Below are 25,346 nucleotides of genomic sequence, written 5' to 3'. Positions count from 1 at the left end.
CCAAAACCGAGCGAAGAGATAGAATGCAGAGATTTTTGTATTAATGATGGATGAGCGGGCGAATGTGTGCCCGCCAGATTGATGATCTCATCAAACAAGTGACCCATCCATCCATCAATCTTGTTAAAAAGCAGTTCATATCACTGACAAAACAGTAGTCATGAAACAATTTGCTCGGAGTCAAAATCAGTGCATAAGGAAAGTATTTCAAACACTATGTATTGGTGTATTCTGTATTTTGTATGGACCACAATGATAGACCACACAGTGATAATTGCTTTGCTCAATTCTAATGCAAAATTTAACAATTTAAAATGCTAAATTTCATCAACATTTCTTAATCTGCAGGCTCCCTGACAGATGGCTCCCTACAGCCAAAATATATGAAGTATCCGAATCAGAATCCAGTTTACTGCCAAATAGGTTTCCACATACAAGGAATTTGCTTTGGTGTAATGGTGCATAACATAAACACAGTGAGAGAAAATAAAATTAAAAATTGGAGCAATTAGTGCAAAAATCAAAACACATAGAATAGAATGAAGTTATAATTAAAATATTAAGAAACAGAGTGTACCAGTAAACCCAGAACTCCGTTAGCGCTTTTAGCACTTCGGGTTCTCTCGCCTAAAAGTCAATACGTTTTTTGAATGGGATTTTGGTAAAATGCCTCAAATAAGGTCTGTGGTTAACAAAAGCTTAAGCGAGTTTCAGGTTTTGTTCTACGACATAAAACACATCAGTAAATGCCCTACTTGTGAATTTTGAAGCTTTTACGTGTCGTAAAAAAGGCGGTTGCTAACAAGTTGCTCAATACGACCGCAAACCCTGTCGGGGACGTTAAACGTCATCACCCCCGAACAGGCAAGAGTGCTGGCAGTCCGTCATTACAGCTTCTTATTTAGCTTAAACAGTCCGATTTCCCCATTATACAATGTTTTTAAAATAAAGCGGCCGAAATCAGTTGAAAGCTTAGTGGCGGTGACGTCAAGAGTCATGCGACCGTGGAGTAGTCATGTAGTTCGTTAAAGCCTAACGTTAGCTTTTTACCTCTGGTGATCGCATTTAAGCGTCAAATGTGGTATGAAAGGTGTTCATATGTGAAGATTATCTCGCTGAACAAAACCTGTAAGTATCATAAACTTGAGTTAGCCACAGAGCTTATTTTCTGACATAATCGAAAACGCAATGCAAAAATCACATTCAGTTTCTCTTCCGGGAACCAGCGCAATGCTAAATTGTGCTAATGCTAATACTGTTGAAGTAAAAGAGCTGTGCAGTTTTCGAAGGTGGCTGTTAGTAGGTAGAAATGTGCAGTGTGCAATGTGCAGATGTTCCCAGTATAAAGTATAAAGAAAAAGTATAATCTAGTACATAATATAATTGGTCTTGTCCTATACTTGGAAGCTTTTGAAGTACAGGTATGATTAAAGATAATCTGCAGTTTAACATGTACAGAGAACTGGAATTACCATATGCATTGCTATAATGTTCTTGGGCCATTGTGGGTGAAAAGCAATTACCATAGAAATTATACAACTGTCTTGGTACTTCAGATCCCTGTATATTCAGGAAGTTGGTTCAGAGGTTGTGTTTTTCTTCAAGACATAAAGGAAAAAAAGGGAAAGTGTTGATGTTTGGGGCGATGACCTCCGCTAAGCTTTCTCCTACGCTGAGCCGGGTCAGTCGGAGCAGATTCACTCTGGATTGTCGTCATATTCAGTTAAACTAAAGTCCAGATGCAGTGGATTAGTTTCTGATATTCTCTCTGCCTTGGATACAGTATAAAAACATGCATTGATTTGTTAATAGAAAACAGCCTTAGTGTTCGTGACAGTTTTATTTTTCCTCAATCCATTTTACTGAAGCACATGACATAAGACGGCACATACATCAGACGGGGCTGACAGCGGTTTAAACATGGCAACAGGCTGACCGCATGTTAGTGTTTTTGCCAGACAACGGCGCAAACATAAACCACAGCGAGGCTCATCTAAGAAAATACTGTGGGACCGACAGATTTCCTGAAATCTGTCTGCATTTGGTTACAAAAAAAACTTCAATTTCAAACACATTAAAAGAAATGTGTCCTTTCAACTTGAATCACCTTGCAGCTTTGTGCATTATATCTTGCCGACAGCTTCAAATGATTGGTCGGCTGCCCCTGTGAAGCTGTTTGAAAATAGAAGCCACCTTCAGTTTTCAGATGAATGAAGCCATATTTTACTGTAAGATTTCAAAAACATGAAAAACATAAATAAAAAGAAATAACACACTGCATGAGATATACATCATGAACATAAATATTTAGCCTTCATATATGTACATCTGTGTGTGAATATGAAAAATTGTACAAAGATAACAAACACAAGAAGCAGAGCCATGAAATGATGCAAAAAGCTGCTTTGAGTTGAAGTTCCAGAAAATCTTCAAAGAAAAAAGTATCACTATCTGGCTTATGCATGCCATATACAAACATGAAAAGACATACACACACACAGACACGCATACACACACAAAACACACACAGGCCTGTCATGAGAGTGCCAATTAGGTGCGCTGTAGTGCGCTGCTGGTACAGAGAATGACACTGGTTCAGTGAGCAGTAGGACAGCAGAAACAGTCACTCGTAGACAGCAAAGTCGCAGCAAACCCCTAAAGAGCTGAAAGCCAGGCCTTTCACGGCTCTAAAGCCCAACAAACAGGGATGGCGACTCCCAATACAAATGCAGACAGGAACAAACAGAGATATGTTCCTTCAAGAGTACAGTAAAGCCTAACAGGCAGGCAAGAAATACAGGTACTGGCCACCAGGTCACAAACAAACTGGTTAACTCTGAAAAGAAAGAGCCTCTACAAGAGAAAGGTTTTGAGGTGGCATTGCATATCACATGCACACTCCATCTGTCAAATGCACTCCGGCGCACGCAGTAAGATAAAAAGACACCTTGTGTGTTTTGCTGTGAGTCAGCAAAGTGTCTGCATTAAAAGCTTTCCTGTGGCCTTTTTAAAACACAGACTTTTTCCCAGGCTTTGATGTTAAGCATTGTATCTCTTCAAAAGGTAGCACAGGATTGATGTTGAGTATCTTGGTCTGAAGTTGGGATTTTCAAGAACGTACTTACTAACAAACATGAAACACAAACTGCATAACATCTTGTATTCATTAGCTGCAAGGATTGCATGGAGTCTGCATGAACAAACATACCTGTGGCGTGCCTATGTGTTTAAGAAAGAGAGTCCACGTTGAGCCTCTTACATATAAAAACACTGTTTACATTTGGCGGCATGGTGTTGGAGTGGTTAGCATTGTTGCCTCACAGCAAGAGAGTTTGGGGGGGTTCCCCTCTGTGCGGAGTTTGCATGTTCTCCTCGTGTCAGCGCGGGTTTTCTCTGGGTACTCCAGCTTCCTCCCACAGTCCAAAGACATGCAGGTTAATTGGTGACTCTAAATTGGCCGTAGGTGTGAATGTGAGTGTGAATGGTTGTCTGTCTCTATGTGTCGGCCCTGTGATAGTCTGGCGACCTGTCCAGGGTGTACCCAGCCTCTTGCCCAGTGTCAGCTGGGATAGACTCCAACCCCCCCTCCGCAATCCCTAAGAAGATAAACAGTTACCGAAATGATACATCCATCTTTATGCTAGTGGTGTGGCTCTAGGGATTGCACTGTTGGTCACTGGTTTGCCGCTTTGGTCCAGACTGAAATATCGGATTAATGGGTGGTTTGCTATGAAGTTCTGTACCTACATTTATGGTCCCTACAGGAGAGATCCCTTGACTTATACTCTTGAGCCACCATGACCCTGACATTTGTGGTTTTAAGTGAACGTCTCAACAGCTATTGGATTGTCATGGAATTTGGACATTCATGTTCCCCTCAGGATGAACTCTAAAAAATTCGGTGATCCCTAACTTTTGATCTAGAGCCATCATCAGTTAAGAATTTTGATTAGTTGTTTGTGACGATTAAGGGGGTCATTCCTATGTTCACAGGGTCTTATGTTCCCCAGATTTATATGGCACATAGTTAGAACATAACTATGGGTCTTGTGTTCCCAGGGTACATGTTCCCCAGCCCTATACAGCACATAATGGGTAACTGAAAATGTTCCCCAGCTCTGTGAAAATAAAATAAAATAAAACAAAATTAAATGTAAGACAGCTTAGGGTTAGAAAAGAGGTCTAGGGCCAGGTTTAATCCCATTTATAAACAGGTTCAGAGGTCAGGTTAAGGTGAGATATCTTTAACAACTTACTATTCCAAACAGGTAAAGGTTAGGAAAAAAAGACCTATAAAGGGGGCTCAAAACCTTCACACACACTCTCATTTGTCAATTTCAGTGTTACATTTTTATCCGTTATGTGTCTTTGTCTGATAAGTCTTATGTATTCATATGTAGAGTAAACCAAAGCTGCTTCAGGGAAAAAGAATAACAAGAACATGGAATGAACTCAATAGGAGAGTTAATGTGTGATAACAGAATACTGAACTGGAGAATGTAGGACCTTGGGAGCATAGATATGAGGGATAGACATGGGTACTAGAGTACTAGATTTGGGCGTAAGTATTCGTTCAGTGGCTCTGTGTTGGACATTAGCCGCTGCTGCTGTGTTAGCTCATGCTAACCGGGCAGACGCTGAACTGACCGGGAGGAGAGCAGCTCTGAAGATAGTCCTTTAGTGCTACGTCTAACCTTTGTAATGGCAGCAACAGAAAGTTCGCAAATTATTCTTATGTTTATTTTGAATTTATAGATTAATAGGCCATTGAGTCCTTGGTGTTCAGTAAGTGAACTTCAAATACTTGTACAAATGTACTTGTTTTCCAGCCAATTTACGTTCCTATTCTTATGCTACATTTTAATTTATTTATTTATTTTTTGTGAGTACTCAAATATTCTATAATAGTTCAATGCGATTACTCAAACATGGAAATTACTTTTTAAAAATCTCATCCCAACTCAATACACTCACAGCAATAGCTGCTGAACAAATGACATTCTTATCAGCTTCAGCTGTATTTTGTCTTTACCGCTAATTAACAAATACTGGTATGAGAAAATGCTAAACTAAGTTGGTGAACATGTTAAACAGTGTACCTGCTACACATCAGCATGTAGGTTGCTCTGTTAAGTCTCAACGGATTAAATCTCAGTTGTACCTTCATCCACTCAACTGACTCTACTGTGTTTCAATCAAGCCAAACTCAGGACATTTATAGTGATGAGACCAGATATTGTCTTAGATTTTGTATATGTTGTCTTTTCCTGGTTTTAAAGGGCCAGTGTGTAATATTTGGCATGGTTTATTGTCAATCTGAATCTGAATCTGAATATTCTACCCATGAATATGTTTATACAAGTGTATGATTGCTATAAAATAAAATTCGTTTGGTTTTCGTAGCCTTATAATTATGCTTTTATATATATACAGTACAGGCCAAAAGTTTGGACACACCTTCTCATTCAATGTGTTTTCTTTATTTTCATGACTATTTACATTGTAGATTCTCACTGAAGGCATCAAAACTATGAATGAACACATGTGGAGTTATGTACTTAACAAAAAAAGAAAAGGAGAGTGATGGAGTGCTGCGGCAGATGACCTGGCCTCCACAGTCACCGGACCTGAACCCAATCCAGATGGTTTGGGGTGAGCTGGACCGCAGAGTGAAGGCAAAGGGGCCAACAAGTGCTAAACACCTCTGGGAACTCCTTCAAGACTGTTGGAAAACCATTTCAGGTGACTACCTCTTGAAGCTCATCAAGAGAATGCCAAGAGTGTGCAAAGCAGTAATCAGAGCAAAGGGTGGCTATTTTGAAGAAACTAGAATATAAAACATGTTTTCAGTTATTTCACCTTTTTTTGTTAAGTACATAACTCCACATGTGTTCATTCATAGTTTTGATGCCTTCAGTGAGAATCTACAATGTAAATAGTCATGAAAATAAAGAAAACGCATTGAATGAGAAGGTGTGTCCAAACTTTTGGCCTGTACTGTATATAGCAAGGGCCTTGCTTTAGAGAGATCGCCATCTTGCGCCGCCATGTATGTACGGCAGACCGAGTGGACAATCCAGCCAGCCAGAGAACGCGTTTCGCGTGTATAAATGAACCAATGAAGACAGCGGAAGGAAGGAAGGAGGAGGAAACAGCAGAGTGTTAGTAGTTCGTCGATAGAGAGTAGTGAAAAGTTTTTTTAGTTATAAAGTTTGCGAATGGACCACACTTACCACGCAACAGGAGAGAATGAACCCGAACCATCATCTGCGAGGAAAAGAAGACGTAACTTCATTCCTTGTGATGCACTCTCTGCGGCGCTTTTCCTCCTGGTGATATATCTCCCCAACAATGGCAGCAGTAGCACCGAATCACATTCTGTGCATTCAGCCTCTCTTCTCACCCGCTCAGCATCAAACACATGGAGTTCCTCATCTGTGTGCTCCAGCTCAAACAGGTATGGCTCTGGGTCTGTGTCCGCTACAAGAAACTCTTCAAAATCACGTTCAAAGTCGTCCATTGCAGCTACTATAGTCCGGATATATTGCTAGGCTAAATAAACAGCTGAGCACTGTTTACCGGCTACGCTGTCAGTCAGTGTGCGGGCTGGAGATTGGCGGAGCAGAGAGGGGAGGGGGGTCCCCACTCAGTATCGTAAACGAGTATGTGTGTAAAGTTATGAAGTGTGTCTGTTACGCTAGAAGAGTCAGAGTTTGGGACAGAGTCTTTTACCCCCTGGAGTGTTACCGGAGTTTCTGGAGTGCTCAAATAAACTGGCCTTTTTCCCGAACGCTCCTCTGGTCTCCTGCTCGTGAGGGATTCATTACAATGTTGTAACATGGTTTAGATTTCTAAATAAACATTCACCTCGTCACTAGATAGACCTACTCCTGAAAAACTCGTGCGCAAGGCTTTTTGTCCCTATGAGGCCACCGTCATTTACCCGACGGGAGGGGTGAGCGAGTGAGCCCTGCAATCTAGAATTTGACCACTGATGTCACTGTTTCCAACGGTTTTCAACCCATTTTACACACTGGGCCTTTAAAGACTGCATTACAGTAAAGTGATGTCATTTTCTGAATTTACAAGACCAGACTGCCTTTACCCACTTAGTCATTATATTAATATTACTGATGATTATTTATCAGAATCTCATTGTGTAAATATTTTGTGAAAGCACCAATAGTCGCATATTTTCTCAATATCCATACATTTGGTCCAAATATTGAAAAGTTGGATTTTCTCTGTATCAGTTCTGTGTGACGACTATTATGACATGTTAAAACAAATGATCACAGAGCTTGTCAGAGGTGACAGAAAGTTGTCGTTTTAACTCAACTGCCACACAGCAGCTCCCGGCCATGTTTGGACAAGCTTATGTCATCACTTTTGAAGAGCTCAGTTTTACCCGTCTGCACTAAAATGTGAGAATGCCATTTTCAGATTTACAGAGGGGACTGAGAGGACAGAGGGCCAAAAAGATGCGTTTCCAGATTTATCTGGCTTAGCGGTCCATGTTGGTGTGTGGCAGAACGAAATGGAGAGATAGCGTGCTCTATGTGCTTTTGTGTCATTTGAATGATAGCTCGAACTGACACAGGTGAGATTATTAAAAGACCTTCCTCCACATTAGTGAAAATAACATGGAGTAATGGAAGTTAAGCAGTGAATGACTTTTCCAATTATTGTACTGTGAAAAGAGTCTGGTCTTTAATAGTGCAGGCTTATGGCAAATTAGAGGTGCTATTCTCCCTGGAGGTAACAATGGAATGACTCGCCCTCCTCACTCCCCTCTTCCAGGCAGGGAGAATGAAAAATAAGGCAGCCATTGTAGCAGCAAACAAAGAGCAGCCGCACCCCTTAGCTTGGGCTTAGCAGGGTTAGAGTGTGAGGGCTACCATCTTACTATTACCCTCCTCTCCCGCTCTCGCTGCCACTCTCTTTCATTAGGGAATTGATTAAATTGTGAAATCGGGAGTGTGATGGATGCATGAATGACTTCTCCAGGCGCTCCGCTAAGCTTTGACAAGGACAATATCAAGGACCCCCTGTTAGTCCCTTTACCTCCCTCGTCCCTTCATCCCCAGAAAACCCAATCTGGGTAATTAGAGGAAAGAGTGTTGGAGACTTGTAGGAGAGACAGGGGTGACAGTGGCACAAAATCTGCTGCTATTGCACTTTCCCAAGCCATTTACCACCCTCCAACCCCAATACATGCACACACACATACACACACTTTTGTACTGTCCACCTTTCAAACACTGCTCTCCCCCTCTTCTCCCCATCGCCTTCCTTCTTTTTCCTCTTCTCGCTTTCTAAATCCATCAAGCAGTGAAGGGGAGAAATGCAGACTAGAGGGAAAATGGAGGGAAGAAAGTGAGGAGAGTGAGAGTTAGAGGGGAAAAAATGAAAGTGGCTGTGAATTGACTGCATCAGCAAAACTCTGTGGCAGAGCATGAGCCCTTTTGGCTGGAAAGCTGGAAACGGAAAGTTTAGAGAAGTTGCCAGGACTTGTTTGACAGGACGTCCGTTTGGCAGGATGAATCCGTATTGTGAGACAGAGGATAGAGTTTCCCCCCCTAGACAAGACATGTGACCTTTGTGGGGTCTTATGCTGCTGGAATACATTTGTCTCACATTGTCTTGTTCGATGTAGTCAGTTACATCACTGCGCGGACACATTTCCAGTGGACACAGCTGAAGGGTTGTTTGGATGGAAAAGCAAATACAGTGCATTCCTCCCAGCCAACGGGGCCAAACACTTCGAGGTATCATGAGGTAAACAGATGTCTAAGGACCCAGATGTGAGTGGGAAAGCGAAGGAGGAAAGGTGTTCAGGTAGAGGCGGGAGTGGTGTGCACGTTTGATGTCGACTGGAAGCCTGACAAAATGGGCTGCTCCCTGCCAAGCCTGCCCCTGCCAAGCACAGGCAGAAACTGAAGAGGGGCTGGACCTTGCCATGCTGCTGCTGGGTGTTTTGAAAAGTTGCACATTCACGTGTACATGCACGCAAACACAAAGACAAACTTGCTCACTCGTGTGTGTATGTACACACAGACACACACATACGGCAGCACTGCAGCCTCTAAGTGCGTGTCAGAATGTTTCCCAGGATGTTCTGGCTCCCACTAACCAAGCGAGGGATTCTGCTTGGCAAACTCCACCTCAGCAAGAGTCCAGCTGTCATGTTGACAAATGAACCTTGGAAGAGTGAAGAGGTGTGTGTGTATGTTTGTGGAGCCATGCATCTGTGTCTGTGGATTCAGGCCTGTGTATTTTTTGCCCGAGCACAAGCACGTGCATCATAGGATGACACACAGATGGCTGGCGTACATGTGGCTTTTGCTTTTTCAAAAGCAGCTGGCCTGTCATTCCTTGATTGATACAGATCAGAAAAATGGATCAGAGCCAGCTGAGGTCAGTCTCACCGAACCTCTCTCTATTCCCCGGAAGTCATTGTGAAAACACTGCTGAAAGTCTGGAAAAGCACCAGCCGCCCCAGCCGCTTGCCATGATGCTCAGTCCTCTTTAAAGTGATACTGACTACATAGCAACCAGAACAAATCACCTTATATAAAGAAGCGTTTTGCACGGCCTCGGATGAACCATAACATTGTCCCCTGTATGCTGCGATGCCAGGCGCTCTGCAAAGAGCTATGCATCACTCTGGTTTTATGAACAATGTGGGATGTTAAAGCGTTTATAGAGCGTTGGGAGGAAATGTTCCTTTCTCCTGAAAATGAAGAGCAAATAAAAATGTGTAAAGCAGCATCAGGGAGTATTGGCCAAAAATGCTCATAAGCGAGAAGCCATGAGCAACCTGCAAACTTAAAGGACGAGTTATAAAATAACAGCAACTTTTTATCCAGTGCTAAACTGTTTATCTTAGGAGCCGTTTCATCTTGAGATGCTGTAAAGCATTTCATTGCTCATTGAGGAGTTTTATTACACACATGCACCGTGCTGATGCATGCTTGCTCGCACCGGATCTTCATGAGTGTCTTTATGTGCTCCCTGTGTGTGTGTGTGTGTGTGTGTGTGTGTGGTTCGGAAGGTTTTACCAGCATACAAAAACACCATCACCCCATGACAGTATCCATTATACTTGCATGAAAAGATTCTGACGGAGGCCTTTCATTTTAAATGACAAAGTAAATAGGATCAGATTATTCTGGTGCAGGCCTCGATTTTTGATTTTACCTCCAGGAAAGAAAGAGCCAAAGAGGGGGGAAATGGAAAAATACAAGCACATTAAGTGAGATTAGAATTTTACATCACATGACTTGCATCCAAAAAAGCGTTTCGATTCAATTCAATCTCATGCCCAGGGACTTTTCCCCCTCGCAATTACTCTTTTCTTTCATTTGCTCTAAATGCTGTTGCTTTGTGTTGAATCAGATTTTATTCTGTTAGGTGTGTCTCTCAGGCAAACATTACCAAGCAGAGGTGGGAGGAAAGTATTACCTGATGGAACGACCGCCATGCCTGCCATCTCTTTCTTCCTCTCTGCTTGATCTGCTTGCACGATTTCTTATGTATCTACTTCTCTTCTCTACAGTCATTCTGTCCCTCTGTCTGTCTTACTGCCAATCCCTCTGACGACCTGTCCTTTCTATTTGACCGACCTTGTCTCATATCACCAGCTATCACCGCCACCCTCACTGGACCCCACCTCCCCGAGTCCCCCTCTTTCTTCCAATTTCACTGCACATTATTTTTTCATGTCTTCAGAGGAAAAGAGAATCTTGGCTCTCCTTCATCCTACTGATCCACAGGGTCGCCGGGGCCAACCTCCAGGGGACCAGACAGAGGCTGTTTGTTAAGCTGTTATTTATCTCCTTCATAAAGTCCTCCTCATCTCCTATTAAAGAGCCCAGAACTGTTGCCCTTGACTCACACATAACTCTTGTGTCTTTTGGTGAGATGATTTACTGTTTAATTTAACACCAACTGAACCCAGGAGGGAACCCGCCTGGTGCTGCCTGATGTCATATCAGAGAGGAATGTGTTGGGGGAGGGATTTGTGAACATGTGTGTGCTTATCTCTATGTGTGTGTGCATCTGTGCCTGTATGAGTGAGTGGGAGGCAGGCTTTTTGTGTTGTTTTGTTACTGTAAAGCTTTGGTAGTAGCAGCTCTGGGCTGGGAATGCGAAACAAGGCCATGGCTGGAAATTCGAAAATGAAATGGTAGCTGAGTACGCCTGATGAACATGTTTACCGGGACTTCACACCACTAATTTCAAAATAATGAGATATTAAAGAGTGAAAATTACATTTCAGTCTCACTTCCCTGAACACAACAGAAAATAAAAGGGCAAATGCTCTTGACAAATATATGACTGTAGTAACAATTTGTTTTTCCTGTCAATACCAGGAGATTGTGGGAGACTTCATTTCCTGGGGCTGATAAATGTAATTACATTGATCTCACTAATTTCATTAGAGGAAAGGAAATGAAGTTCATAAGGTATTTGTTATAAGCCATGACAGGACTACTCTACAAAAAGTGGAGGGTTCGGGCTCTTAGGGAAAATGTGGATCTTTGAAGAGAAACAAGAATCAGATCTAAGCATACAGAAATGGAGCCGTTGGGAGAGTCTGTTAAGCTATTCCTCCCTTTTTCATGATTGCCCTCGACCACTTCCTTGCGTGAAATGGTGTGCCCTCAGGTGCTCACCTCTCCTCTTGAAGACCCGAGTCTCACGCTTTTCAGAAGATGGTCAAATTGCTTTTATGTTCAAATGTTTCATTTATGACTCGTCAAAAAAGACAGGAGTGAACATGTTCCTCCATCCAAAGACTCCATTAGCACGAGTAACAATGTAAAGCACTCTGAACCTCTTCTGTCGTTTTACTCCTGCTATCAGGAGTCAGGACTGGCTGTCCAGCTTCACCCAAGGCTGTCACAAGAGCAAGAAATTTCGTATCTGAATACTTATATTTTGCACTTGCATGTGTCAAGGATGAAGTACTCGAGCAAGACTAAAGGTGATATCTGAGATTTTGACTGTAAACAAGACTAACAGCTGAAATATATGGGGCACAGACAGCGGCATGTCACACAGGTGAAGCTTTTTACCTGTTATACAGACCCCATCTTTGCAGCATGTGGTTGCTGCCACCTTCACTGTGCGTGTGTATTGAGTTTTACTAAGTGATAATGCAGTTGGTTATGGAGGGTTTGAAAGCATAGTCTACATTAACTGGTACTGAATTAATTAGCTGGATCGTTTTAACAACAGGATGCATTGATTTGATTGATTTATTCTAATGTGAAACGTAAAAGCTCCCACAAGGTTGCTCTGCTGCTTTGCATTGCCTCTGGTGCAATGAGATACTCACTTTTATACATTTTAAACAGATTGTACTTGCTTTTTTCACAGTTGTATGTAGTTTGTACCTGCTGGAAGGCTGCGGAGCCCCGCATAGAGAAAACGATTTGACCAGCGATGACAAAATTAACACTGAGCAGCCTCTGTGCAGGCAAGAGCGGCTTGCGTGGTCAGTGTAGCAGCTTTAATGGATTATAATGGACGTGGTCTACTGCAGACGTGTTGCACCATGACCTCATCTCATGTGTTCTGGCCATAAGGGCCGTGACACGTGCAGCGCCATACACTGCCTGGAAATAACGACCACAACCAGCACCATATCATAGCCTACTTTGAAATTCCAAGTTTGGATCTGATCTTTTTCTAGGTGTTATTTTGTAAGTGTGTATTAAGCCTAAAAGATTGTCTGTGGGACAAATGTAAAGCTCTGGGTAGTGCACCAACAAATTATCAACCTCTCTTCCAAATTTACTGATATTTATGGAAGAAAGGAAAGATATCTGACAGCTGTGATTGCATGTTCCAACCAAATGGATATGTTCATTTCATCGTTCACCCTTTGTTTAATTCAGGGCACAGCCATCATGCCCTGGAAAATCGTCACTTGGGAATGTGCAAACAACATGGCCTATGTACTGGCCCTAATCTGTTTGGTTCGGTTAAAACAAACTCATATCAGGGAAACCTCAAGCTCACTTGGTAAGGTGTGCTCCCCACGTAGCCCTTTGCAGTGGCCCAGGTTGGATTCTGATCCATGGCCCATTGCTGCATGTCATCCCCCTCCTCTTTCCCACCTTTACTCTCCATCCTCTGCTGTCATTAAAGGCAAAAAAAGGGTCCATTTGCCCGGCTAGTATGGTTCATTTGCGCTGATGTGAAAGCGGTCAATGTGAAACACTGGTGTGGACAAAACAAGTGCATCGGGACATCTTGAAAGGGTGGATCTGGTCCCCTTCCAAGTGGACTGGATGTGTTTCATTTGTGGTGAAAGCAAACAAACCAACCACGTGATTTTATCATATCAAATATATGTGATAGCAGCTTTATTATTTCAACAGCCAAACTACTATTAAATCCATCTGCTGATCTTGAAATCTGTCCATGTCATATAATTGATCTGTAGCATAAAGGCCATAAATATAACCTATGCTGATCATTGTAACACATATGCATGTCAGCATGGGTATTTTCCCTGAATAAAATGCTATTAAAACTGAAATGTCAACCTGCTGGTGGCGCTAGAGCAAAAGTCAAAGGATCAGCAATGTCAGTAAGCTTCATCCTCTGGGCATGATGAATGCCTGTATTAAATTTCTTGGCAATCCATCTGATAAGTGTTGAGATATTTTAGTCTGGATTCAATGGATTTACCAACCAACCGGCCTGCAAACACTGCTGCCCATAGAGCCTTAACAAAAGCAAGGCTTAAAAGAGAGGATCAATAAGTATCAAACTGTACATTTAGCCAAATGATTTGCAGTGTCTCCAAACAGGGGTTGTTTGTGCTGGAAGAAAACTCACTTTACTTTGTGTGAATTCTTCAGGAGGGGAAATCAAACAAAAAGCCAAGAGCCAAAACGTGTTACTGAGTGAAACAAAGAGCAAATGAGATGCTGACCCGGCTGTTTGCGCTCTTCCCCCAGAGTGGACCAAGGTCTCGCCTTCCTTTTTCCTCCCTCTCCATACTCTACAGGAGGTCCACCCAAATCTGAAAGAAGTTTATTGTTTCTTTCTTTTCTTTCCTGGCTTGATGGAGTTTATGTAGTGTGAGTGTGTGAAATGAGCGTATGTGTGTTGAAGTTGTATGCCTGCCAAGAAAAGGACCTTAGCAGTGCACAAGAACATCGAAAGAAGACAAGACAAAACATAGCCCCGAACGAAATAAGCTTGAATACATATACAGCAGTGCACATCCTGTACAGTTCATGTGTTTGATAGACTTAGTGTAACCACACATTTCAGTGTTTTCACAGCCTGAATTTATTTAGCCCAGAAGACGTCTTCTGTGCAGTTCAACATTAGTAAAGCGTTCCATATGGGCAGCAATGTGGTTTCCTAGTGACCGAGCTCTGGATCGGACTCTGATCCTTAAATACTCGCATCCATGCGTTTCGCCATCCTGCGGTTTCTCTGGTGGACTAGGTTTAAAAAAAACAAGATGGAGTCCTGTGTTTTTGGCTTAGCTTTTTCTTTGTTCAGGGATAAAGCAGAAATGCGACCAAACAAAACCCCAAACAATGAGCATATACAAAGGCAACAACGCAGCACATGTGCTTTACTGATCCTTTGTTTGCTGCCTGTGTAGGACAAGTCATTTCTCTCTGCTTGTGTATGCATGTGTATGTTTGTTTGTGATGTGCGTTCGTGACCTTATGTCTCAGCAGGAGGGAGCGGAAAAGGATGAAGGGGGCATACTGGAGCAGCGCAGTGCTGGTGTTGGCTGGGTGGTGGGTGACTCGAGGGAAGAGGCCATGAACAGCAGTTCTCCGGGAAGTCTATCAGACCTAAACACAAACACAGACGTGCCTCTAATCCTGGTCTAGCCCTACATTCCCTCGCTCGCTCCTTTTTCCTTTCTTTCTATTGCTCATTCTCAATCATACGCACCCGTCTTTGTCCCCCCTCAAATTCTCCAATGCAATCAGCTCCAGCTCACTTGTACAGTATGTTGCTTTTTGTTCCTCCTTTTCTTTTGGATTTTTTTTCTCTTTTTTGTCTGTCTTTGTGGTGTTTCTGTTGTTGCCGTGTCTGTCAGTGAAGCGGAGCAGTCATTAATCACTGGTAAACGTACGCAGAGGAGAAAGCAGACACCTCAGGGGGTGCGGGGGGGTTGGGGTGGGGGTCTCTCATTCTGCTCAGAAAACACTTTTCTCGATGCGCTCCATGGAGAGAGATGTAGAAACTGGAGCACAGGTGCTGCTGCGAGTACAGTAAACATAACCAGATGCACTGCAACACACATCAAATCAGATACAAATGTCGGTGTTTTGCGTTCTGTTTAACATGCAGGCATTAGACATATTTTCTTTGAAAGCTGCTACCAGGAAATAAATGGCTACAACAAATTACTGGTACTAATGACTTGTCGATAAAAGTGCAGGATATCAAATAAACCTCTTTCTCTTCATATCAGTCAATAAAGGGCTTTAGACAAGTACCCATTTATTTGGCTTATTGCTCTCACAGCTGCTGTTTCTCTCCCCAGTATTGCTGTCAATATAATGTCCTGTGATTATTGAGGGATGCAGCCACACTTTATCGGAATATCTGGCATCTCTGTCTCAAGGACAGCCGGCAGAAAAAGAAGACATAGATATGAAAGAGAAAATTTCTCACAAAGAAATATTATCCAATAAAACATTTTCACATCCCAGCTCTCAAAATAAATGTCTTCTCTCAAAATAATATCTCTCTTAGACAAACATTAAATATTACCCAGAGCAGCGGAGGCTTAGAAGTGAATCAACAGGTTTCAGAAGAGCGGCTGAAAAGAAGAGAGAGGACTTAGGACAAGGACAAAAATGATGCAATGGGTGAACAATTACAAGAAAAGAGAGGGTGACAAAAGGATGAAAAGGGGCTTTTGTACTTTCTGTAGATGTCTAGATACACCTCAGAGAGTCGCATGTAAGGGAAAAGCTAACTAGCAGTGCTTCAAGTCATATTTTATCTTGTTAGTCTCAAAGGAGTTGTTTGACATTTTGTGAAACAGGCTTAGCCGCTGCTTTGTCGAGAGCTAGATGAGAAGATCAATACCACCGTTCTATCTGTCCATGAAACATGAAGTTACAGTCAGGAGATGACTAGCCTACAGTAACTTAGCATAAACACAGCATAGAGACAACAGGGGCAGACAGCTAGCCCGGCTCCAAAGGTAACAAAATCCACCTGCCAGCTGGTCTATAGCTCATTTAAACACATTATATCTTTCTTGTTTATTTATGCAGTACCTAAACCACTATTTTCAATCTTAATGCTAAGCTAGTCCACCACTGGCTGTAGCAGGGTTTCCCACACATTCATTTATATGTGGTGGTCCGCTACAGTGTGCACTCTCAGCACAGGTGGAGCAGCAGAACTTCAAGTGCACTAAAAGTGAAACTTAACCATTCATTCTACTGAATCTAAACTGGGTCTAATGCCCCAATTCCACCGAGCAGTACAGTTCAGTTCAGTTCAGTACACTTTTTTTCCATTTCCACAATGAAAAGTTGTGGATGGTACCAATGGAACCGTTCCGTACCGTCCCCATTTTTGGTCACCCCCCTGTTTGGGTACCTAGCACACAGATCTGAGCAGACGATCTGAGCTTGCCTGAGAAGGAACAAATATACAAACCTGCTATTTTTTTTATCCCATGGAGAGAGACTCTCACTGTTTTATTTTGGTCTGAAAATGTGGGCGTGCAGTCTCATGCTGTGGACGATAAACGAGGTGCAGTTGTTTCTCTGTGTCACTGGTAATTAGGAAATACAGTGAGTGCTGGAAGGAGCAGTGAGTGACAACAACCCCGCCCACATGTAAGGGTACTGTTTACGGTGGAAACACTAGGGTCTAGGTACCATGTCAAAAGGGTCACTTTTGGTTCCAAAGGTACCATACTGAAAGTAAAATAAAGAAAAAAATGTTAAAGACCCCTTCACAGAGACCTGACCAGCTGAGCAGCTAACTTCTGGTTAAGCGCTCTGCTAACTGGAATGGGGTCACAAAGATTTAATCGTGCAGGTCTATGAAACTTTAAGAATGTTAGCGGACCAAAGGGATCAAATCCTGACTGTGAAATGAGTCAGTCCCGAGGTTGTGACCCTCAAAAAAATGTAACCACTGATTTACAGATGTCTCTTTTTCAGTATAAGTCTTTTTGAGCCCAATGGCATCACATGGCAGTCAGTCAGACAACAGTCAGACACTGTGTATGAGAACATCTCTCTGATGTAGTGCCATGACTTCACCTGCACCAGCAACTCTGACTGGAAAAAAAAAAAAAAAATAACAACACATCTCGCTCTCTCTTTCTCTCACACTTTCCATTATCTCACAGACGAGAGTCAGCGAACAGTGCAATAAAAAAGGCATTTTACTGGACAAACATTTATTCATACCCTATCTTGCTCCTTGGCTAAATTGTTGTTTCATCAGGGTTTTGTTCATTTTTCTGCTGACGGCTGTTCTAATAGAGGGTTAAGGGAGAGGGAGTTGGGTGGTGGTGACGGCGGCGGTGGTGGTGGGGTGGTTACGTTGAGTCTTTATTTACCGGAGCAGAAGAAATCGATGCCTCTCTGCCGTAGGAGAAGTGTGTGGATCAATGGAAGGTTTCAAAAAGCCTCTGTGAAAAATCAATGTCCCTTACATGCTATTGATGGCTGTTTGGCCGCGGAAGAAAGAGAACGACAAAGAACACCTGTTTATTGTGAAAAATTGCTCTCCTCACTCTTTGTTTTAGTCTTTTTGGATCCTTTCCTCCCTTTGTTTTCTCTAGAACAGTCTTGTGTTTCTTTCCTCAACATGGCTCTCTTTGAAAGATTTTGTCTTTTTGTATTTGTATATTGTCAGCAGAGGGGGGGATTTATAAGCTACATTTAGTCTGTTACAGTTCGACGAACTTTTTATAGGACTACTTTTAATGCTGCACACTTTTTACTCTTAGTTGAGTAGATGTTTTTGAAAATATGCACTTATGTGTTATGCACGGCATTGTATCTGTTCTACTACCACAGCCACGCACCTTCAGGACTTTGTTCATAGCAGAATAATGACTTTAGGAGCAGAGGGTAGCTCATATGAGACAAAAGTCTCCTCTACACTGCCTCTTGAAGATGGGAATTTCCCACTGTTATTCTTCTGTCGAAATGGTACAATCGCAGACTGGGGGGACAGAGTTGTCTCATCTTTAAGCCATCTGCGGGGGTGGTAACAGCGCTGAAACGATGGCTGTGTGGAAGGAACAGCTGGCAGGACAGGACTATGGATGGGATGAATGTGATGTTTTGAAGATGTACTATGTGTGTGACCCAAGCGCAGGAGACTTAAAAAGTAGCTGGCAGCAATTAGCAGCTAACTCAAAGAAGAAGAGTGGGCAAAAATGTCTGCAAATTGGGAAAACAGTGAGGTCCGGGAGCTCCTTACCCTCTGGGCAGAGGACAAGATCAACCACCATGTAACATGGATGGTAAATGATCCTTATTGTAATGTTAATGCCATTGTTATTGTTTATAAAGGGCTGCTGAGACGTATTTCATATGTCACACAACACTGTTCAGTTATATGTCACGTCTCTTTTGTTTCCGTGATGCCGGCATGCTCTCTAAAATCACACACCAGAGTGGCATGATGGTGTGTAAAAATACAAAGGCATCACATAAGGCCCGTTTCCACCGCAGGAACTTCAGGGTAATTTTACGGGGCCGGGGCCAATGGTGCGTGTCTCCACCGCAGGAACCACCCCCGAAGGACAGAGTTCCGGAACTTTTACAGGAGCTAAACAAGTCCCTGCCTCGGAGTAGGTACTCAGAACGGCCCCGAGACACTCCTGGCTGGGGCTTGGGGATTACTTGGTACTGATTGGATATACTCAAGGCGGGATGTGACGTTTTGTAAATAACAACATGGTTATCGTAGATTAGCTGGGCTAACCGTTAGCTGTTAGTGGTGTCGGTAATAACTAAATAAACGGTCCATGAAAAAAATATTTTTTCCAGCGGATATCTTAGTTACAACATGATTGAGCTAGCAAAGCAGTTTTGTGTTGCTATGTGTGGTATTTATTCAGTTTTGGGAAATCACGATGTCTAGAAAGCATCAGCTGACACGGACAGCTAACAGCAGCAGCAAAGCTAACATCAGGACGTCATCTGTTAAAAGCCTCCCGTTGTTGGATATGACATGAAACTACTCCAGTTAGCTCAATCATGTTGTAACTAAGACATCCGCTGGAAAAAATATTTTTTTCACGGATCGTGACCGGAGTTATTACAGACACCGCTAGCAGCTAACGGCGTCCCTACCCCCTACGTCGCCCCAGTCACAATGGTCACGCAACGATTATGTCATATACAGAGCCTGGTAACTTTACAGGAACCTTCCTCCTACTCCGCTCTCTCAGTGGAGACACGGTGGTTGAGAGGGCCGAGCAAGAGGACGTTCCTGTAGTAGTTCCTGGCCCCCAAATAGTACCAGGAACTTCTTCAGTGGAAACGGGCCTATAGAAGGGACATTTTGTAGCGGCCCTATAGTGTGATCTCCGTGTAAAAAGGGCTAAAGTATCCTTGGCCTCGCCTTTTCCCTTTTCCACTGTCAGTCTAAGGCTTACTATGATTGAGCTATGATTAGGCCAAAAAAAAAAACATTAGGCCCGACCAAATGTGAACCTGCATAGTTTCTGCCCAAGCACAACTCGAGCTCAAACTATGGCAACAGTTTTTGGGGCCGAGCGCCAGAAATTACATTGTAAATTACAAAAAAATTTGTATTAACATATTTATTACAAGCTAGAGTCAACTAAAGTCACTGCAGTGTAACATATTTATGACAAAAACTCAGACATGCGCCTTCTTTTACTGAATGTTCAGCACAGCCCAAAACTGTCATATGCCATTTATATAAACATATAAAATTGAGATTGTATAGCATTTCTCCGACCCAGCCAATACATTATTCATGACATGACACAGACTATAATGTATGCATTTGCACAAAAAAAAAAAAAAAAAAAAACATCAGGAAATTGGAGCTAACCCGACCTGATACAAGCCCCAGGGAATTTTGAGAAATAACAGCCTGGCCCGGACCCGGTGGGTGGTTCGGGCAGAGAATCAAAGCTCTGTTTCAAATAGCATGAATTCCAACAGCATAAATGGTAATAAGTTTAATATATATGAATTAGCATGCACCGTCATGCATCATGTTTCAAAACTGCTACTTCTCCTGCTTTCTGGCATAATGTAAACATCTGAGCTAATGGAGTGCGTCTTTGTGACTGTACTAACCACTTCATTTGTCATACTGTCCTTGGGTATGTATTTCAGATTGTCTAATCAGGAGATGATGGCACATTTCATCACAAACTCACCATGAATACAGTGTATACGTATATGTTCACTTCTTTACCTTTAACAGAGGAAGACCATCTGTAGTTGAAAATATGAAAATATGTCAATTGTAAAATAAAATAATTGAAAAAAAGACAGTAGTGCGCTGGTAAAAAATAAAGGTACTCCCTACTCAGACTGTTTTTTTCAGTAAATACTTTTGATCTCTAACTTGGTACTAGGTATTCTGGTGACTACATTTACTTAAGTATTACTCTATTCTTCCCACATGTGGATGTAAGGAAGCACAACACTGCTCTCCATGATTTTGGAAGACAAAAAGGTGGGAAAATCTGTGACGCTAACACCAGGCTACATTCAGAACAACTCTGTGACACTACAGGCTGATATGGTCTAATATTAAGCCAGAGTTACACCATGCACACTATACTACTTGATGTACAGGAGAAGACTGTGAAGCGCTGGAGCAATTATTTCAGCGCTGCTATTAATAAAAAGCAGTCAATAACATCTCATTGGGCTCTGACACTGTCTTGGCTTTAGAGAGCAATGGGAGTACAGTTCTGCCTTTACCTAAGCAGTCAACATTTCCCCCGAGCCTTGTCAGGCTGCAGGCTCAGAGGCCAGTCAGTAGGGCCTCTGTCCTGACACCTGCCCGATCCTGTGCTGGCTTGATCAAAGTGACAGTGCTGCAGACCTGTGGAGATACAGGTGAGGGCTGCTGTCACCCCCGCCTGTCCAACTGATGGCAACTTGGTCAGGGCAGGGAGAAAAAGCGGTGGGATGGTGGGGAAGGCCGCTGCCTGCATGTCACTCAGTGCTGCGCTGGATGACAGAACAGCCCATTAGGAAAGGGACTGACTTCACAGGCCATTAGGAGAGGCATCACACAGCCACAGCACACAGAGCACTGAGTAATGGCACAGTTGGGGGGCGACAGGAGAGGAGATGAGAGACACAAAGACCGCAAGCTCTGTTGCAACATGTTCCATATACCACTTGAAAATGCGATTAACATATTAAATGTCAAAGAGTGACGAAGCTATATGTCTCTGGATTTTTTGAGTGAGTTTTGTCCACGGGAAATGAAACAGACACAAACAAGCTTAAATTCTCAACAGAGGACTAAAGAGGTTATAAAGGTGGGCTAAACTCATAAACAATAAGCACGGCAAAATCATTCCCATGCCATTCACCCCCCAGAGCTGGCTCCTTGTTAAAATCTCTAGTTCTCAGTATGGCCCTGCCTGCCCTCCAGTCATCATTAAAGAGAAAGACGGGAGCCTGAGAGCTCAACAGAGGCATCAACACGCATCACTTCTCCTCTGCTCTGAACGCTCCACTCTCAGCAATCCACCAGCCCCTGACGGACTTATTTACTGCACAAAGTGGATTGTGTTTGGCTGCACACTATACTTCCAAATGTCCCTTTGATACCCTCTCCCTTTCTCCCTTCCCCGTCCCCTCTGTCTCTCTCTCTGCTTCTGACCAGCTCATGGAGACAGCAAAACTGTCTGACCGGTTTATGGCCGGTGTAGCACTACTGAGGGGCTCAGCGGGCTCAGACGAGAGTGCCACGTTGTGCCAGGCTCATGGGACACACTCCAGCTGTAGAAGCACTGCAACTCCAAAACAAAGACTTACAAACTCTCCCCTCTTTGACTTGATATTTTTGTTTCACTTAGGAAAAAAAAAGGAGCATGAAAAAAGTTTCCTTCAAGCAGCTCCCCAGGCTTTTCCCTGGGGACTGGATAAAACCCGGTAGAAAAACAAAGAACAGAAACAAAGGGGAAAAAAATGCTTCTTTTGCACAATTTAAGACCCAAAAGAGATAAACTGTGAGAGTTTTGTAAACAGCGAGGAAAAGCTGATGGCTAGATATCCCAGATAAAGAGAGGAGGAAAGTGGGAGCAGGGAATGAAGCAGCGGTCTCCTGGAATGATGTTTTTTGATGAATTACAGCGCGCACCACAAGCTCAGAGTCTGGAGCTTTGCTATGAGAGAGAGACAAACTGCGTATACTGTTGTGACAGAATCTCTGAATTTTAAGCACTCAGCAGCTCCAGCCTTTGCACAACAGCACATTTGCACAAACGTTTATTTATTCATGTTTCTTTTTTCTCAGACAGGCTTGTACAGGCTCGACCTCCAACCCTCAACATGTTGTGTTTATATTTTGTACTTATCAAAACTAGCAGTTTTGCAGAAATCTAATTTGCAGTGATGGCAGTCAGTTGTTGTTGTTGCCACATTCAAATCTTGAATGCTAAATGAGGACAGGTTTCTTGAATAATGATTAGGCTCCAACAGCTGAAGTGTTACTATTTGTATATTCCTGCTTGTTTAGACATAAATGCGTGTTATTTTTTATGTTATTACCCCTGATTTGTTTAAGTTTAAACCATCATGTCCTTACCAGGCATGAGGGATGAACTACTGTGTTGTACTTTGCGGCCTCAGAATAGCAGCTTTTCATACTCTCTCTTTATATCTCACAGGAGACCCAGAGTTATGGCTTCAGTAAAGATTCTGTGACAAATTGTATTGTTATAAAGGAGCTAGTAAAATAGTACTGAACTTCAAGTAACCTTTCTGAAATGGCCTTATAAAGGAAAGGAAGGAGGAGAAATAATCATTCGTTTCACTGTGAACCCAATGGACCTCACACTGTGGGAGAATTTAGCTGCTTAGCTGTTTCGGAGCCCGTCCTGTGTCTGAAGGGAAAACTTCTCGGGACCAATCATGGCTGTTTAAATACCTTAAGATTTTGTGGCTATAATTACACCAAGGGGAACACAACATACTCATCTGTGAGGATGTGGAGAACAAACCAGTTATGCTAATAAATTTCTGTTCTTTACCACCGTCCATCACACACCCCCAATCAGCGTTAGCCGTGAAGTGCCCTCCAGAAAATCCCAGCTGTAAATTCAGAACAAATCAGTGATGCGGCCCATCAAATCTGTCACTTACACTGACGAGCATCTGAGGGAACGGTCCTCGAGAATTTTCTGCCACGTTGATTGGTGGGATCACCCAGTCCCTCTTCTGCCGCCGTAGACCCTTGGAGCTGTTCAGGCTGGACCCTGAGAACATGATGACAGGTGGTGGTGCTTGGGACGCCTCCTTCCGCTCTTTTCTCTCAGCGACTTTCCCCTCTTCCTCCGTGACCTTTAAGACAACACAAGGCTTTAATTAGTAGGCTGATGGGCTGTTAATGATAACAGTAACTGATGTGACGCCTGAGTCTTTCCTGTTTCAAAACAGATATTCACAGGACAAGAGAGACATTTTAGTGTTCACAATCAGGTTCAACAGATTAAAGGGGAACAATGGCCATTTTTGTAAAGAAAAATTGATATTATTCTGGAGGCCATATAACATGTTGGAAAAATTGTGCAATAAATCCCATGTACTTAACATGCACTCCCACCTTGAACGCAAAGTACTAAGTTATATGTGCTCATGAGATTTTTAGAGCAATTAAACATATATTAATATATAGCCAACAGTATGTTAACATATTTCTCCTCAGTTGCTGTTGTTGTTCAGCACTTGTATATGTAATGCCGGGTTCACACCAACTATGTCAGATTAGGCGATTGTGGAGTCGTAAAATTGTGCCGTGACTTGGCCGATAGACATGACAGACTACACGTTGGTCCACGACCAATCATCTCCGGGCATCTTTCACAATGTGCATGATGTCATCGGTTTATTCTTGTCCTTTTCCTATTGTTAGTACTCCTATTTCAGTCACTATGGCTGTTCATGCCGAAATGTTATTGTAGTGACCAAAAAAATAGTGCCACTTAATGTCAGGAGCTACATTTGAAGTACCACATGCAAACTATACAAGTCCCTGAATCCCCCACGACAAGTTCCTGCAAATGTTTCACAAAAAAAGCCTGGGTCTTTGCTGCTGCTCTCCCATGTAGGCACAAGGAAGGGCAGAGAGGTTTGTACTCTCTGCCTCAGGCTTTCCTTGTTTGCACGTGGAAGGGCAGAGAGGTGTGCTCTCTCCACCTTAGGCTTTCCACCTAAGTGCGTGGAAGAGACTTTCTGTGTAGGCCCAAGGAAAGGCAGAGAGGCCCCAGAACAGAGCCATGCCACAAAATATAATAATTCAAATGGAGATAAACAAAATTAAATTTAAATCAACTTTTTAAAAAATGCCCATTGTTCCCCTTTGAAATATTTGCAAACTGTTAATTCCTGTGAATTCTGTCCTCATCAGTGAATATGTTAGTAAGCTGTTTGACTAAGTACCAACCATGTTTTCAATGGGGGGCAGCAAAGCACAACTCCACATCAGATCCTCTAACAACCTACACCATATGCTACGGGTTGCTGCTATCTACTTTTCTTTAATCACAGGTCATGGCTTAAAATAGAGGAAAATACTTGTTTCTGTAACCTACAGTATTTCTGTCATCACTATAATGTAACTGAAGAGAGTGCATGATGTTGCTATAGAAACAAAATGCTACGGATCCACTCACACTCATTCACTCTTTTATTCATCCAGTCACTCACTCACTGACTCAATAATTCATTTGTTCACTATACCAGTGAATGCTTCTGCACCTAACTGACGATTAGGAAGCTTGGCAACCAGGAGAAGGATCATTCACACACCTCCATACTCCTCCTAATACTCCTCCAATACTCTGTGTGTTGAGAACTTTACAGCAATGACACTGTACAGTAAACAATCAGAGCAAAATGTGGCAGGTGCATAAAGTGTGAACATACTTTAAAGTTTGGGAAATGCAATGCTGGGTCTTTATACAGGCAAACCCACTGGAATCATCAAATGTGTGAATCAATGAACATTATTCGTCAAATGCTGCATCAAGCTACCTGGATGCATCAAACTCAAAATGAATTCTGAGCATAAATGGATAACCAACAGATGTTTTTCAATAACCTCTTATATTCTTATGAGAAAAAGAACATATTGCA

At 42.7% G+C, this 25,346-nt stretch overlaps 1 protein-coding gene across 1 annotated transcript in view; it reads right to left on the bottom strand.

The window, feature by feature from the left end:
- LOC117258412 (cadherin-4-like) overlaps nt 1–25,346 on the bottom strand; it is a 340,223-nt gene that overhangs the window by 81,475 nt on the left and 233,402 nt on the right. Inside the window, exon 5 of the mRNA XM_033629314.2 lies at nt 23,355–23,552. Coding sequence (XP_033485205.2) covers nt 23,355–23,552 — 198 coding nt within the window. The remainder of the gene's footprint in view (nt 1–23,354; nt 23,553–25,346) is intronic.

Source organism: Epinephelus lanceolatus, chromosome 8 (genome assembly GCF_041903045.1).
Source record: "Epinephelus lanceolatus isolate andai-2023 chromosome 8, ASM4190304v1, whole genome shotgun sequence".
NCBI lineage: Eukaryota > Metazoa > Chordata > Actinopteri > Perciformes > Serranidae > Epinephelus > Epinephelus lanceolatus.
Note: the sequence above shows the minus strand (reverse complement) of the source record. Positions and strands in the feature narration are given on the sequence as shown.